Source organism: Gouania willdenowi, chromosome 3 (assembly GCF_900634775.1).
Source record: "Gouania willdenowi chromosome 3, fGouWil2.1, whole genome shotgun sequence".
Lineage (NCBI taxonomy): Eukaryota > Metazoa > Chordata > Actinopteri > Blenniiformes > Gobiesocidae > Gouania > Gouania willdenowi.
In genome coordinates, this window is record NC_041046.1 from 13,872,820 (window position 1) to 13,889,049 (window position 16,230).

The following is a 16,230-nucleotide window of genomic DNA, read 5'->3' on the forward strand; positions in this document are numbered from 1 at the left end:
GGTATTATCATTTTGGCCATAATTGTGCAGCCCTAATTGGACATACATGAAGGTGATCATTTAAAATCTGAACTCTTCCAGGTCACTGAGGAAACATCAGACGTGCTGATGAAGCTGGGCTATTCGTGCGAGTGTCGAGGTTTCATTAACGTCAAAGGGAAAGGAGAGCTGAAAACCTTCTTTTTGTGCACTGACATGAGTAAGCAGCAAGGCATGGGCCTGAGCTGAGGCCTGTCCACTGCGCCCCCCCGCCCCCACACACACACTGAGGGGTTTTTAACTCCTGAATGCTACAAAGGCTCGTATTGACCGGGACTACAGTCATGTGTTTTTGCAAAGTTTCAGAATGTAAAATCTATGGATGGCACACAGGAGTCATGGTCAGGATGTACAAACACCATCTTCTTCTAACCACGTTCACTCATTAGTGGCTTCTATGTCCTCTCCTCTCTCTAATATTATAGTGAAACAACTGTGTATTGTACTAATGCTAAACATAACCGAACTGTTTAATGGACTTCGCTGAAGGCTGCCTGTATCCAGGTATGAGAACACATGGATTCTCTGCTGTTACTGTGTAATGAGCAAGACGTATGTGAAGTGTTTGTCAGACAGGATGTAAAAAGTATTCACCATTGCAGGAAATGTAAAACAGGAGGTTTATATTCAAATCCTACTCTGACAATGTGGAGGGAACAGTTCTCCACAAAGCCCTTATTACAATAAATAGGTATAAAACTGCTGAGCTCAACCGCCCCCCGAATGAGAACTCACCCCCAAATCAAGGGAAATGTTCTAACATTTTCTAGGAATAATAGAGCACCACAGTGAAGCAACAGTTAGTGTTTTATGGGCAAAAAAGCCACCATCTAATGGAGCTTTTGAATAGAAAAACCAGTGTATGCAGACGGCATGAATCAATCCAAAAGTGCAGAATATTCTGAATAAGATTTAGCTTTGATCAGATTAAGCTCTACTATAATATCGCCAGTTTTTATAGTATCACAGATACTTTTTATTTCTTTGCACAAGTAAATCTTAGTGACCACATGAACCCAGGAAGGAAATAGACTTTTGGGTCCTGACCCACGAGTTGAAAACCTGTGGTAGAGAGATGACAGATGAATGCTGACAACTGTTACAGACCATAGTTTGTTGTTGTACATTTGAAGCTCTACATTTTAGCGTAGATAATGCGTGAGCTGCATGTATGGCGTGTGTTAAAGTATTATGTTTTTAAGTGTAAACGCAGCAGTGAGGAACATCTGTGATGCTGTTTGCTGTGACTGTAGTGAATATTTGTCCCAGCTCAGAGCGTAAACCCAACCACTCTGAAACTTGATTTGTCTGCAGACCTTATCTCGTGTCTGCACTGTTACGCAATGATCTACTTTCTGTGAACAAACCAGTCCTTGACTTTTGTACAGTTAAACAATGTCATGTTTTCTTACATGTACAGCAGTAGAACACCAAACATGAGGTTTATATTAAACATGATTTATTGACTAAAATTCACACAGATGCACGTTCTTGTTGTTGAATTGTTCACTACATGCTGATGACTGAAGTCGCTGTCTGCGTCGATTCAACAGGAGCCTGAACTGAAAGGCAGAAAGAGAAGTTAGAGGTATGCTGTGGTTGGTAGAAGCTGGCCTGTGATAGTGAGATGTCGTACCTGTGGTGAGGCTGATCAAAGGTTCTTCTGTGTCAGGAGGTAAAACGATGCCCATGGCCTTCCTGATGCCGTAAACACTGCTGACATCACAGGGAGCCACCTGACCCGTCAGCTCAGCCAGGCTCATCTTCACCTTCTCAGCTGCAGGTTGCACAACATCAAAGTTATTAGTGCATGAAAAAAAAAACATCAGCAGCTCAATAAAACTTTGACAGCAAATACCATCATTGCTGGACTACAAGCCGCTACTTTTCAGGGCTAACGGACACAAAATACCTCACTTTGTTCTTGTTGTTGTGTACACTCGATAAAATTGCTACTCTGTTATTCGTGAACGGTTCGGGCTGAAACTTGGTAACTATAATCTATGGATGTGTATGCATTGACGCTCGGGGCCGATTTACGAATTGGGGCCCCAAAAGAAAGAAAAAAAAAAGTTGTTTTCTCATTATTTACGAATCACTGGCACATACCAATATATAAAATGGGGCCCATTGCCTCGTATTTTTTCAAATGACTACTACTACGTTAGTTCTCATTAGATCGGAATGCAGTTTGGTATGAATAATCTATGAATGAATATGATGCAACGCTCGGTGCCCTTTTTTTGAAGTGGGGTCCGGGGGCCCACCCAACATTTCCAGTAATTTCCAAATTTATGGAAAAAGTCGTGTGATATATTGTTTCAAAGGTAATTCAACGTAGATTATGATTACGCCTCGCACAATTTGACAACCATCCTTTTTTTTTTGGCAATTTCCATTAAAGTTGTTTTCTCATTTATTTGTGAGTTACTCGGTGGAACCAAGTCATTTGACTGAATTCTCGGGAACATGGTACATGCTATTCTGCACCGAGACCTTCCACATGCCCGGCCGTAATTCATCTGAACTTGTTTCCCATGCTTTGGATTCTGCGGATTAAACAATAAGGCGGCTAATTTCGTGATTTTTCCTGCTTTACAAGCTTCATGCTGCCGAAAAATTGAGCTTTGTCACATTAGATGAATAAAAGGAACGTTAAGGTAATTAAACTGTTTACATTAAATCGAGCGCTCCCACTGAATCATTCTGATCAGTCATTTTGTCACAAACACTCCCTGGACTCTGAGGCTGATGGAGAAGCTTACGTAAGGAGAACTGACGGACGGAGACGAAGCGGAGATCAGAACAGCCTGGATATTGGAAAAGTCAGCCAGTTTGTAATAAAAGGAAACAATAAGCAGCATCAAGTTGTCAAATCACCTTGTTTAGTTTGTTTAGAAGCCATCGCGTCCGTATTCTGACTCAGTCTGAACTTGCTGTGATCGCGTTCGCGGTAAGAAGAACAGAGTCTGGTTCCAGTAAAAAGTGACCATAAAAAGCTGTAAATGATCTGATATGTAGACGTGGGGCAGTGAGAAGGAAGAAATCTCCATTAACATGAGTCATGAGTTTTAGAAAAAAAGCACAGGACAAATAATGATGTAATCTCCCCATCGAGGAATTTAACCCAGACTCCCACGTGACAGCCGGGGATACTGACCATCAGACTAACGAGGAAACATAAGCAGAGTCGCAGTTTTTGCACTTTGAAGCAACAGTCATCTGTATTATTCTAAAGTATCCTTTAACCAGTTCCTCAAACTGCCTGTCAGGCATTTTGCACAGTCAGCAAAATGGAAAAAAGTTGACATCAATTTTTGACTTTTTTCTTGAAGTGCATTCATTTTTTTTTTACTTCGGATATTTTTTTTTCTTCAGTGGCCCTAAAAAATGTTGACATTGATTTTCGACTTTTTTTTTTTTTTACCTCAAAAAAAAAATCTCGACTTTGCTTTTTGACTTTTTTTTGCGAAGTGCATGATTTTTTTTTTCTGTGGCCTTAATACTTTTCTGTACTGGTGCAGCCTGGGTACTGAGGGGGTCTTACCCAGCTCCAGCTCTTTGGTGGTGGGGGCCAAAAGGCAGATCATGTTTGGTGGCTGCTTGGCACTCAGACGCTCCTTCTGTGCTTCCTGTAAGTCCTGCAACAGCTTTGTGGTCTGATTGAGTTTCTGCTGGACATCTGTGATGGAGGACAGAGTAGCATTCATGCTAATGTGACACATTGATTGTCTTACTGAATGTTACAAAGCTGAGTGTGAGAAGGTTCTTGAAAGGTTGCAGCACATGGTGACATAAAATCTGAATTTAAACAAACTGAAAATACAGTAACCTTGTTTTAAGGAATTGTGTAAAGAAAAAAATAAATATATATATATATATACAGCCTGGCTACGTGCGCCCTCTTGTGACAGAGGAGGAGATTACAGCTTCAGACCAATCACAGAGACACTGTGGAGAGCATTTTTTGTCACAACTAAGGAATAATTCTTTAAACATAGGAAGAATTAAAATCCATACATCAGACCAAAAACAACACTGTTGCTGCAGTAAAAGCAATAATTAATGCAGGAACTGATGAGTGATAATGTTTAAATTAGTGAGATTATAAACAGAAAATAAACAGACACTGATCACTTTCACCTTGTCTGTGGCTCTGATGCTGCGTTCATACAGCTCAGCCTACATCATAAAGTAAAATATATGCATATTTTATATTATCTTACAAAACTGAGGCTCTATGTGTCACCACAAAATAATGATTTAAAGCGTCCGACACATGCAGGTTTTATCAGCTGACTAAGGTCGGTCAGTCATCACATATACAGTACATCTATATGTTTCCTATAGGAGGTCATTGGTAAATTAAAGGATTACATCAATGTCTAAATATTTTCTCTCCTGTCAGCGTCACATCAGATCCACACAGAGACGTGTTCACAATGATCTTCCTTTTATTGGACAGGTTGTTTTCTAATGGTGCGTTTCCATTGGCGGTATCCTCTCTACACAGCTCCCCACTCCTCACCTTTAAGGCCGGATTCTGTTTATTGGGGGCGTTTCCATTGATCACCAACCTGACACGTGAAACTGCCAGACTCCACAGATTACACTTTTTTGCTGCCATCCTCACAAGGTTGCAATTAAAATCAATGGTGGCCAAATGCTTCCTCTCTGTGTGTGAGCTGATGACTGTACGCTGTAATGATTCTCAGAACCAATCAGTGTTTCTTTGAGCCTACGTCACATTTTCAGACCAGGGCTGCTTCTTTAGTACAAAGGAGGCACTAAAAAATAGCAGCACCAGGTACCACGGAGGAGGTACTTTATCCCAGAGGAAACGGGAAAAAGTAGGTAGATTTGGGCCGAGTAGAGCCGTACCGCCAGTGGAAACGCGCCATAAGAGAACTGATTGGTCAGGAGGCGGGACTTTAGTACTCGCTCAGATCTTATCCAGAACAAAACTTGGTCCAGATCAGGTTAGATGTTCAGTCTAAGTTACCATGATAATTTAGCCTCGTAAGACAATATCCAGCTTCGTAGTCCAGCACACACTGCTTAAATCCCAGAAATGAGCGCGACAGGAGGAAATCCAGTTTTGTAGTACAGGCCCTAAAGAAGTTGACGAGTTTATTGTGTCTAACCCTAAAGTGAAATATAAGAAACATTTTACCCCCAGAGAGCTCCCCAGCAGAGTGTAGAGGGTCCTGTCTGTTTGCTGAGTCAGCGTCTACCTACAAGAGAGGAGACGACATGTTGGGTCACAGATGAGAGGAAAGCATTACACACTCAACAGATGACACATCAGAGGAATAGTGCTGCCATTTTGGATCCTCATGTCACACTACTTTGCTTCTATTCAGTCAGACCTCATAGGGGGGGGGGCTGGATGTCAGCCAAGACGAGCAAACAGCAGCACAGAGAGCTAGCTGTTTGCTAGCTGTGCTCTGAAGAGCAGGGGGTGCTAAAAGAAAACACAGCCTCTCCAAGACTTCTTCAAAGGAAAATGTTTTCAACGCATGTATGGATTTCATCTAAGAACGAGGCTGCGGCTGAGTTGACACAGCTGGTGAAATGAAGCATCCACACCAGCAGACGAGTGACGTGACAGCAGAACTCTTCTTTCACATCACATCCACTGCAGAGTGGAAACGAGCTGCTTTGTTATTCATCACTAACCTCCATGTCCACCGTGTCCTCGGGTGTGATTTCCATCTCCTCCAGGGGCTGAATGCGTTAGGACGACAGAAACGCAAACATTACAACACACACTTCACTTCCTGATGCGTTTACCGTGCGCTGCTGCTGCCCTCAGTGTGGCCTTACAGTGTTGCTCTCCTTCAGAGCCTTTGAATGCTCGCCGTTTGTCATTGCATCCAAAAGATTGTCTGCCAGTTTGTAAATGTACTCGTCTGGTTTGGACAGGAACTCTGACAAGCTGTGACACAAAAACATGTTTCACATTCTTACAGTTCTTACATATATACATATACATAAATAATGGAGAGCTGTAGGACTTTATGCCAAAACATCTGCCATAAGATAATTAGAATCATTTAGATTCTCTCTCTAAAACAACCAAAACCTATTTTTTTATTGCTTTAAATGTTTTTGTTATTTATTAAATTCATATATTATTTTAAGATGCTTCTAAAACATTTATCTGAAAAAGCATAAACAGATGAGGAATAAAATAATAATTATTAATTTAGTATCAACAGTCACTACTGACAATGATAACAGGATTGTTTCCAAAGTGAAAGTCTGTTTTTTTTTTTTCAAACTTCAGAATGTTAAAAAACTAAATGATCTTTTAAATGACCATTACTGACACGAGTGTTGCGTGCTTTACGTGTTGACGTCATTAGACAAGTGAACGTTCAGCTGGGTCTAAATAAATGGACGTGTTACTTTCGTACCGACTGAACTCACATGTTTTATATTAAGGTAATAATGAAAATATGACGTATTTAGTTATGAGAGTCTGATGATATTTTTGTGGTTACATCAGATAAACATTTCTTCATCCGCAATAAAGTTAAAATTAACATTTTCTTGCAGCATCGTGGCTAAGACTCAATAGAATAACAGGGTTTCTACAGCTTTAGTCAAATTAAATTATTTTTAAGACAATTTCACAGTAAACACATTTGGGGAGAAAAATGCCTATTACAGAGGGTTAGGATCGTTTTTTTCTAGTGTCTAGTACAGACGTGCAAATTGCGGCCCCCAAAGAAATCTATAAAACAACAAAAAATAAAAACCATGAGGAAAAATCTTTGTTGCACAATCAAAAAACATGCACTGCCCTTTTTTTGGAGGCAGCGTGCTGGACCAAAAAGGTCCAAAGATGCTATGAAAATAGGTCCGCACAACTGCGTGGTTAGCTCCCAATTTCAGTTTTATTTTACACCAAAAAAGTGACGTTTCGGGCTGACCGCCCTTCATCAGACATGTCACTTTTTTGGTGTCAAATAAAACCGAATCTGGGAGCTAACCACGCAGTTGTGCGGACCTTTTTTCATAGAAAAATCTTTGTTGGGCAGCCAATTTTTATATAAATTTACATTTACCCATGTTGTTTATACATTTTTTAAAAAAAAAAAAAAACCAATGTTACCATTTATTTTGAAATGTGAGACTAATTACAATCATAAAATCATACTTATGTGTTAAAATGTAAGACTTTTGAAACATCTATTTAACGGAGCATAGGGCAGGATCTAGAAATCAGACTCTATAGTGACACCACGGTGGTTAGTGTAACTACAGTCATTAGCCAAGCCACCGTGGGGGAGTGCATGAACTGTTGATCACCAGAGCACAGCTGATACTAGAGTATGGATACCCAATCGAACCCTGACGGGACCCGACAGCACCGAACGGGTCGGGTTCGGGCAGATATTTTGAACTAATGGTCGGGTTCGGTCACATAGTGTCTTCCTTTCCTGCTGCAGCAGCTGCAACCTTGAAGAATGCAGCTTTAACTGTAACAGTGAGAGCAGGATTCACAGTGGATGGAGAATGGAGCAGAGGAGAACAATTATAAAGGAATACACCACTGAAACTTTCCTTTTTCTGCACAATAACATGGATTATCTTTATCTTTGATGTTTGACGTTTGCTTGTTACCCTTGCACTGATCTGATGTTGACATTATCAGTTGTTAATACAATCACTGCTTACCACTAAAACAAACATAATATATGTAATTTATTTAAGAAAAAAATTAGGTTTTTACTTTTGGGTAGGACGAGGACGAGGAAATGCTGCCCGATCCACACTCCAATTGTGACACGGTTATTTATTTACTCGCCGTTCATGCAACCGTTTACTGCAAGACCTGTGCACATGCCTCAGCATGCATCTGTGGAACCAAACAGTAGTTTAGTCCACTGTGCTCGTCTTCTTTCAGTCTCCAAGCTGTCTTCTTCTAATTCCTTTTTATTTCCGGTACTGGGACGCCTCTCCAAGCCGTCGAGAATGTGCATCAGCGGCATTTGACATCACGTCTGCAGAACTACGTGGAAAATTTGTGCCCGGAACAGCAGTACAAACAGTATCACACAATCTGTTGAAAGCAATAGGGAGAAATGTGTGTGGACTTGTTCTCTCTGGTTGTGAGAGAACCTGTCCTATGCTGCTTTAAGACATTTTAATGACAATTAAGGCCTTATTTTTAGATTTATGAATCTAACGCCTTTTAGGACCCTGTAAGAGGAGGAGATCAAAGTGAAACCAGTGACGTCCATATTTAGGCCGACCACTGACCTCGTCAGGTAGAACAAAGTCACATCACAGACAGAAACACACACCTGTGGGCAATCAATGTAGGAATGCTTTGAGTGACGTTTGTAGCAGAGATGCAGGGCGTCAGTGGTCGTGTAGACATACCTGTCTGAGCCCTGCAGACTGGACTCCTCTCCATAGAAGGAGTAGATGAGGTCAGAGTCGTCCTTGCTGATGTTGGCAAAGCTGGAGTCGTACGTGGGTGCGTAGGAAGTGAACGGAGAGTAGTTCACGTAGGAGACTGTGATAGAATGTGAGAGTAATGGTTAATGACAGAAAGGAAGCCATGGCATGGATCCATTATCCACAGAAATCTTTCCTTTACCAGGGCAGATTCTGTTCCTCTTGTCCTCCCTGAAGCCCTGCAGCGCATTGACGCCACTCTGCAGCCGCTTGGACATCATGCCCAGTTTAACAGGGCAGTAGCCAACATCTGGAAGTCATACCATAGCTTTTATAATACAGTAGTTTTGCTTTAAAACTGCCAATTAAAAGTAACTAAAACAAAATATTAGTTAACATCTGTGGGGTGAACCTCAGATAGAAAATTGAGAACGCTGGGAAAAAAAAGGTAAAAACACTTTTACGACCTACGATAGAAACTGAATCTTTTCAAAACAATGATCCCGGATTTTTTTCCCGTTATCAGTTTGTTTCCTTTAAAGCAGTGATTCTCAAACCTTTATGGCTCAAGTACCTTTTTTCTTATTTCTGAATCCAAGTCCCCCTTTGTCTGATATTTAGCTTAGAAACTATTTAAAAACAACTATAGATCATAATGATGGACTGAACTAGTGATAACACACATTTTAAAAAAATCTTATTTTGTAAATACAGTAAGTAGAAATAAACAGTATTTAGTGCAGTGGTTCCCAACCTTTATTTGGATCGTGACCTCATTTTGTTATCAAGAATTTCTGGCAACCCCAAAGACATTTTTTTTCTGGAAGTAGTTTTTTTTTTTTTTTACTGCATTTTATTTAAACTAGATTCACAAAGTGAAAGTATAGAAATACAATTGTTTAAGATTGGGTGTTGTTTTGATTTATTTATTTTTTTAAAGAATAATAATTACATAATTGAAAAAATCTTTTTACATTTTTCTGAAAAACACTGATTTAGTGGCCTCTGAATACATTTATTTCTATAGTTTTTTTTTTTTAATCATTTTTAGTCATCTCATGCCTGGGGCGGGACAAACACTGACACTTTATCTGTTAATTTTCCTCTCGCTCTCTCACAAGTACCCCCTGTAGTGCCATTGCGTACCCCTAGGGTTACACGTACCCCCATTTGAGAAACACTGCTTTAATGAATGAGCTCTGTGTTGGAGCTCAGCTACAGTCTTACTCTGGTCGTACCTCCTACCGACAGATCTGCTGGGTTGAGGAAAGCCAGCGTGGTGGAGCCGTCAGATTTCCGTCTCACAAACTCCACCTGAACAACAACAGTGACAGTGGGACAAAAAACAAGAAAAACTTTTTATTTATTAGGACAAATCCACTGTCTCTGATCCCTGAGTCTGTTGTGCAAAAGCTCATGGAATTAAATCACACTATGAATCTTGGTGTAACTTCAGAGCTTTTTTTTTTTACTTTGGGTTCTACTTTATGCATGAAGAACTAGTATTTAACTGTGAAGGTGATTGAAAAAGCGACTTGAGCGCTGTTTGCTCACATCACTCTGCAGCATTCTGTTGGATAGCTTTCCTCCAGACTCCTCGATGACCTTGCGGATTTCCTCCAGCTCTTTCTCAGCCTTTGCTGCTTCGTCCTTGGAATCCTTGTCCTGTCTTTAAACCAGACATATTAAAGAAAGTAAATGATGTGCATTGACTAGGAACAAAAATGTTTTTAACTTGCACAGACTCCAAAAAGCTATGTGTGACGCATGAAAAACGCTCAAGGAATGAAATTCTGCTCCTCTAACGCCTACATCTGCTTTCTGTCCTCACATCCTTTACTTTAAAGCTTTTGCTGACGTCAGTGAACTTTTAAGGTTTTACAAGTGCTGGGTATGTAAGGTTAAATGAAAATGTAGAAAGTATGCTTAATGATGACTCAGACTCTGATCCAAGGTAATTCAATGCTTTGCCAGTATTATGTTGCTGCAGAACGAGCACGGTGTCAACGAGTCTGTGCACGTTGGGAGGCATTCCTCACATTGTGAGCCTGCAGCTGTACAGTGGAACACATTTTCTTATTCAGGGTGAGGAAAACAGGCTCACAGGAAGCAGACGTGTGCACCGTTTCTATGCACTTTAAAACATTCTGAGCTCTTTCGTTTTCACAACAATGAATGGATGCGTGCACGGCTGAGGGAACGCGTTGATGATGCACCTTGTTGTGCTTGGTGTCTGGGAGTGCTCGCTGGTGTCAGAGTTTGTTGGTCCTTCTTTGTTCTGATCCCCTTGTTCCTCAGGCTTCAATGCATGTGGTCCAGAGGGTTCCAGGCCAGACATGAAGTCTATGCTCTGCTTCAGGCTGTCCAGCCTCTCCTAATGGAAACAAAGCATTTCTACACTCAGTGTGGAACCAATGATGCAGCAAAGACTCACAGAAAACAACCTATAGCTCTCTGCTGCCCCCTCCTGTTAAATACGGTCAATTATTACACCTACAATAAATAGTCCATGGAAATAGGAAGCACACGGTCTCCTACTGAACATAGAAATACGTACTGGTATATTTGTGACGGTTTGGCAGTTGGTTAATGGTTATTGTTGCTATGATTGATAGGTTCTGTTTTTATGGGTGCCAGCCAGGTTTCCCTCCTGACATATAGGATATTTGTACAAGTATATAGTATATGTTTTATTTTGTCTGTATACTCGGTGAGTTTCCTTTAAAATGTCAAACCTCACCAGGACATATGCTTCTAGGCACACACCCTGTTTACAGATGACACAGACTGAAAAAAAAACAAAACTTTGCAAGTATATTGAAAAAATAAACACAGAAAATATATACACGGACGTGTGACGTGTGAGTGAGTTGCTCTCCAATACACACAATAAAGCTCCAACTCAAAAATATCCAAAAAGGTCCAGAGGAGTCAGAAGATCTCACTCCCCAATTTCCTTGCTCCACAGCGTATACAAATAAACAGAACTGTGGTTGGCTTCGTTTTTTTTCACTTTCAACATTATATATAAGAACATTAAACAAAGTTTTTACGTACTGCAAAAGAGTCAATGGCGTCACACAGACGGAATGCGGAAGTGCCGTTTTGACAGCACAAAGAGATCTAAAATAAACATACTTAAAAGGAAACTCACGGACAGTCCAGTGTCTGGTCAGATGTTGTACGTGTGGTGTGCGTAATGACGTCACCGACGTGTTGCAGCGACCAGGAAGCGGTCGTGTCTGGGTCTGCGGGCTGGATTTTCAAGCTCTAAAACTATTTGCGGCAAATGACGAGCACCACGAGTGGATGGAGTGCCGCCTATTGTTCTTTGACAGTATGCAATCACATTAATCGTCACACTGACACAGCTATTCTTTTTCTACGGCATACTTGCACTGCATTACATTGTTATTAAGTAGAATTAGACAATTCTGCAGGCACGAGGCTTTCAATTACACACTGTCAGACAGTGACAGGCCGAGAATGAAATTCTGTATGGTACGGTATATGTTTTTTTTTTAAACCACATTCCTGCAGTGCTGCTGAACAGCATTAAACAAGGATAGGATTGATCTTAATTTATCTTTCTACTGGTTTTTATGAAGAAAAAGCAACAAGTTGTCAGCCTGGCATGCAGTCTGTTAACTGTAAGCCCCGCCTCTCTACTTCAGCTACTTTCACTGGGATAATTATTCAGATACCAGTCTATCACTCTCTCTCCTCCAGGATACATATCATACCTGACCCATGCCCGTCGGAACCAGACGGGTCAGGCCGTGTTTGGACATATTTCTGTCACATCAGCTGCGTGTACACACACTTGGGTGACTATCAGCATCAAGTTGATGTGATATTAGAGGAGCCCCTGTACCCACTGGAGAGTTGTTTTATTTGAGGTGGGGTGAGCTCTCGCCCCAACATAGATTAGACCCTGGGCGTTCGCTCACATTGCCCTGGCTGTACCTCATGTTTTACCAACGACCTCATCTTTTTGGGTGAAACTGTCCCACAGAGCTCCGTTTTGATCAATTTATTGCTGTAAAGTGTCCATCAGTTGCACATTTTGGTACATGTTGCATATGAGCTGATTAACATAGGTACTTAATTTAAGAAAAAAAATTATGGTTAGTATTAACTCATTGGCTGCCAGCCATTTTCAGAGCAGCCAACCCCATATTGCCAGGCGTTTTAGATGATTTTCACTGATCTATCATGACCCACAGAGTATTGTGTGCTATGACGATGTAAACATAGAAACCACCAAAACAAAGATTAGACTCTCTTCTTTCATCAGGAAAAAAATATATTTACATCTTTTTCCGTTCTTTAGTTATCAGCAGTAAAACATAGGCTGGTTTCACCAAAAACAACCGTTTCTGACCAAAAAACAGAGAAAATGAGCTTTTTGTAAAAGAAACATATCAAGCAGAACAGTGACTTTAGCGCTAATATTTTTTGCTATAATGACACCTCAAACATCTAAACAGTGGTTTCCTTCTATAAAACAGCAAAAACAACACTGAGAAAGGGCTTTTGATGGCAAAATAATATTTTTATCTGCAACCAGCAGCTCTGTCGTGGGGGGGAACACCTGTCTGCATGGCAACAATGTCTCGATTACTGTGAGCCAGCTTTTAGGAGAAGGAAGTCCTGTATATGCCTATCTTAGCCTGAACATAACCAGGACTTACTATTAATCTAGGCACTTGGAACAGGGTCCTGATCCCCTTTCCCTTCATCCCAATTACATAATCAATTTATCCAAACAGGATAATCAACCAGTGGGTTAACATAAGTTGTTACAGGAACAAACAGTACTGGATTATATTTTGACATATTCTTTACTGCGTATCTTATCCTACCTGGCTGAGTATCTTCATTCCAGAGTGCAGAAGTTTTCGAGCTGCTTTATGGTAGATGGTCTCAGGCTTATTGTAAATCATGGCGTTCTCACACATGATCTTAAAGTCCACCTGCATCAATAACACTGCTACAATAAATACTCCTTAAAATAAACAATTGGCAAAAACATGTAAAAATGTATCAGCAGCACGTCATGCATGACGAACTGACCTTGAGTTCTTCCACTGACTGGTAGCTCTCTTTCTTCACCTTTTCCTTCATCGTACTGAAGTCCATGGGACGCCTAATGACTAAAGAGTAGCCAGGAGCAATGAGGTCCGTCACTGGAAATGAGAAGAACGCGCTGGGGTCTTTCCTGCAGAACAAACAAAGTATGAATGGGAGCCTGGGAGTGCATTAACTCTGTAGTGAAGCTGAACCTTTGGAGCTGTCTAATGAGCTGATTCAGAGCTTCCTGAAGAGGACTTTGTTCCTTTTCTGCAACAAACAAAACAAAAAAAACAAAAAACACCACATCATGATTAAATCTGAAAGCAACTGTCAAAAACAGTTAGAGTAGAGAAACTACCTTCTTGTTTATTGATCTCTGATCGTATGGGTGTCCTGTTCTGCTCACGGTCATCATCTCCATCTGCGTCATGTCCTTTCTTCCTCTTGGTCATCTAAGAGAAAATACCAATATGATTACCACGTCATGCACACCCCCTTAAAACTGAACTCTGACACTGCCCAGTGACGTGCAGAAAGGGGAGGCAGAAAAAAAAAGTTAATTATAAAATATAATAAATGTTGATATTTGTCAGCTGATATGTATTAAATGCATTTTCTATGAAAATCCAATAATAACATTTTTTTTTTTCAAGTTGGAATGGCAGAAAAGTCAGATCTCCTCTGTGTCCCCCAACCAGTTAGGAGACTAAAGCGGGAAGGTTAACACTAGTTTGAAAAAGGTTCAATTGGAATTAATGTTCACCTCAAATGAAAAATGTCACGTTTGTGTAAAAAATGCAGATATGAGATATAAAACTAAATCCATTGTCTGTTGTCAATCAAATGATGAATAAGACACTCGATTGGGCTCATTTGTGTTTGTAAATCTGCCTATAAAAGACTCAGTGGCTGACCAGCTGTCACTGACACCGTCCTACCTTTTTCTTTGCCCGCTCATCCTCTGGTGAACTCAGGCCTCTGTCTTTCTCCTTCTTCTTCTTCTTTTTCTTGTCTCTGGCTTTGTCGTTGTCCATTGTCTGTTCATCATAAAATGTGTCCCGACTTGAGCTGCCTGTTGTTACTTCGTTTCCAGAGACTTTTAACACTAGCTTCAGTGGCCTTTCTCCATACTCTGATGAAAGCAGATGGAAGTTTTACTGTTTGTTATATATATATATATATATATATATATATATATATATATATATATACATAAATATTACAGGAAGCAGACCTGCAGTTAAATTCAATTTTGTAGCTGACACACACACACACACACACACACACACACACACACACACACACACAATTTGTTCATTTCTATATCAATGCCCACACTGGACATTATTCGGAATACTGACATGAATATCGATAATGTGGCCCTCAAATCACATTTTTGTGGCCCCATCGGTGAGAAAACGTGCGTAAATTAAGTTAATTAAAAGACGCAGAAGGTTAAGAACGCTTACTGTAGATTATATATTAATTTGTAATAATTGTAAAACCTAAAAATATACAGTGCCTTACAAATGCTATACAGGTGCTGGTCAAAGAATTAGAATATCATGAAAAAGTTGATTTATTTCAGTAATTCCATTCAAAAAGTGAAACTAATTATATGACCAGCACCTGTATAAAAAAAAATGTTACAAAGTAAAACTTCTGATACAATATTTTTCTCAGTGACAATATTTCTAAAAAGAATTACTGAAATTATTTCCACATCTCTTTTAAATAATGGGTGTTGAAAGAAACCACACATTTATGGATTATTTATCAACTCGTTTTTATTTCACTCACCAATGTATTATACTAATTACGCTAAACACCTACAGACAAAGCCAACAAAAGAGGTTGGTAATCGATTACCATGGCTACCAATAACACGATAACACCAGTGCAGCAGAGTTAAACGCATCTGTCTCCGGATAACGGCACAGGGCTGCTACAAACAGCCGAGGGCAATTAGCTCGATGCTATTAAAGATGAAATACGTATTACTCGTGTAACAAATGTTGTTTAATGGTTTTTAAAATAGTTAAAATGAATCAAATACACACTCACACTTGGAGAGCATCATTGGTGTCTTTAGCAGAAGCTGCTCACTGAACAGCTAACAAGTTAGCATCCAGAAGCTAACACAACTATTAACTACAATTCAGAGGAGCTATCTTCCTCTTAACACACTACAGTAGATAGAATGTAGTGTAAACGGTGAGACATTTAAAAACAAATACCTTGGTGAGCGTGCTTCTCAGACTTGTACTTCTTGTGCTTTTTGCCCATTGTTTGTTTTTAGTCAGGCGCTAGTTCTTCTTCTTTTGTCTTGACTGCACAGCGGATAGGGCACATAGAGCACATATGGGCCACAGCGTCACCCCATGGTCAGCGGCGGTACTAACGGGTAGAAAGAGCCTGCAGCCACTGACCGAGAGAGGGCGAGACAGGATTAAAATACTGTTCAGATTTGATCGCTTGATTTATTCCGAGTTCAATGTACATTACATATATACATGACTTTCTTCGAATTAACATACTTTTGTATATACATAACACTGTATGTAAACTCGAAAAGGAGTGGGAAGAAGTAAACTTATAAGATCCTCCAACCCCTGTAAGTATCCTAATTTCATATCAGTAGTTGCTTCCTTTCACAAAACAGTTAATATAACAGGTAAACAGTTTACATGCAAGAAACATATG

General features: G+C 40.1%; 2 protein-coding genes across 8 annotated transcripts in view; one reads left to right on the top strand and one right to left on the bottom strand.

The window, feature by feature from the left end:
• The window catches only part of adcy7 (adenylate cyclase 7), a 99,596-nt gene extending 98,081 nt beyond the window's left edge, over positions 1 to 1,515 (top strand). For 6 of the 7 annotated variants that reach the window (XM_028475149.1, XM_028475156.1, XM_028475114.1 and 3 more), the window contains one exon: positions 82 to 228. In XM_028475149.1, the coding sequence (XP_028330950.1) occupies positions 82 to 228 (147 nt within the window). Of the gene's footprint in view, positions 1 to 81 lie in introns of all 7 variants that reach the window. The other variant, XM_028475120.1, reaches the window with a different exon arrangement.
• brd7 (bromodomain containing 7) lies at positions 1,482 to 15,891 on the bottom strand. Its single transcript, XM_028475176.1, has 17 exons — positions 15,765 to 15,891; positions 14,466 to 14,659; positions 13,886 to 13,979; positions 13,737 to 13,794; positions 13,528 to 13,672; positions 13,317 to 13,427; positions 10,668 to 10,825; positions 10,006 to 10,120; positions 9,690 to 9,765; positions 8,654 to 8,761; positions 8,434 to 8,569; positions 5,866 to 5,977; positions 5,719 to 5,766; positions 5,213 to 5,273; positions 3,587 to 3,721; positions 1,676 to 1,816; positions 1,482 to 1,601 (listed from the first exon to the last, which is right to left on the bottom strand). Exons 1-17 carry the CDS (start codon positions 15,811 to 15,813, stop codon positions 1,549 to 1,551), a joined length of 1,794 nt encoding a protein of 597 aa, XP_028330977.1. The 5' UTR covers positions 15,814 to 15,891; the 3' UTR covers positions 1,482 to 1,548.
• Between the last annotated feature and the right edge of the window lie 339 nt (positions 15,892 to 16,230).

What these genes read in the sequence shown, in the direction of transcription:
- brd7 (XM_028475176.1), bottom strand. Translation starts at nt 15,813, where the DNA reads ATGGGCAAAAAGCACAAGAAGTACAAGTCTGAGAAGCACGCTCACCAA. An exon ending in ATGAGCGGGCAAAGAAAAAG is followed by an intron (nt 13,980 to 14,465) that starts GTAGGACGGTGT and finishes ATTTTCTCTTAG; the next exon opens with ATGACCAAGAGGAAGAAAGG. An exon ending in CACCAAAGAGCTGGAGCTGG is followed by an intron (nt 1,817 to 3,586) that starts GTAAGACCCCCT and finishes TGCAACCTGCAG; the next exon opens with CTGAGAAGGTGAAGATGAGC.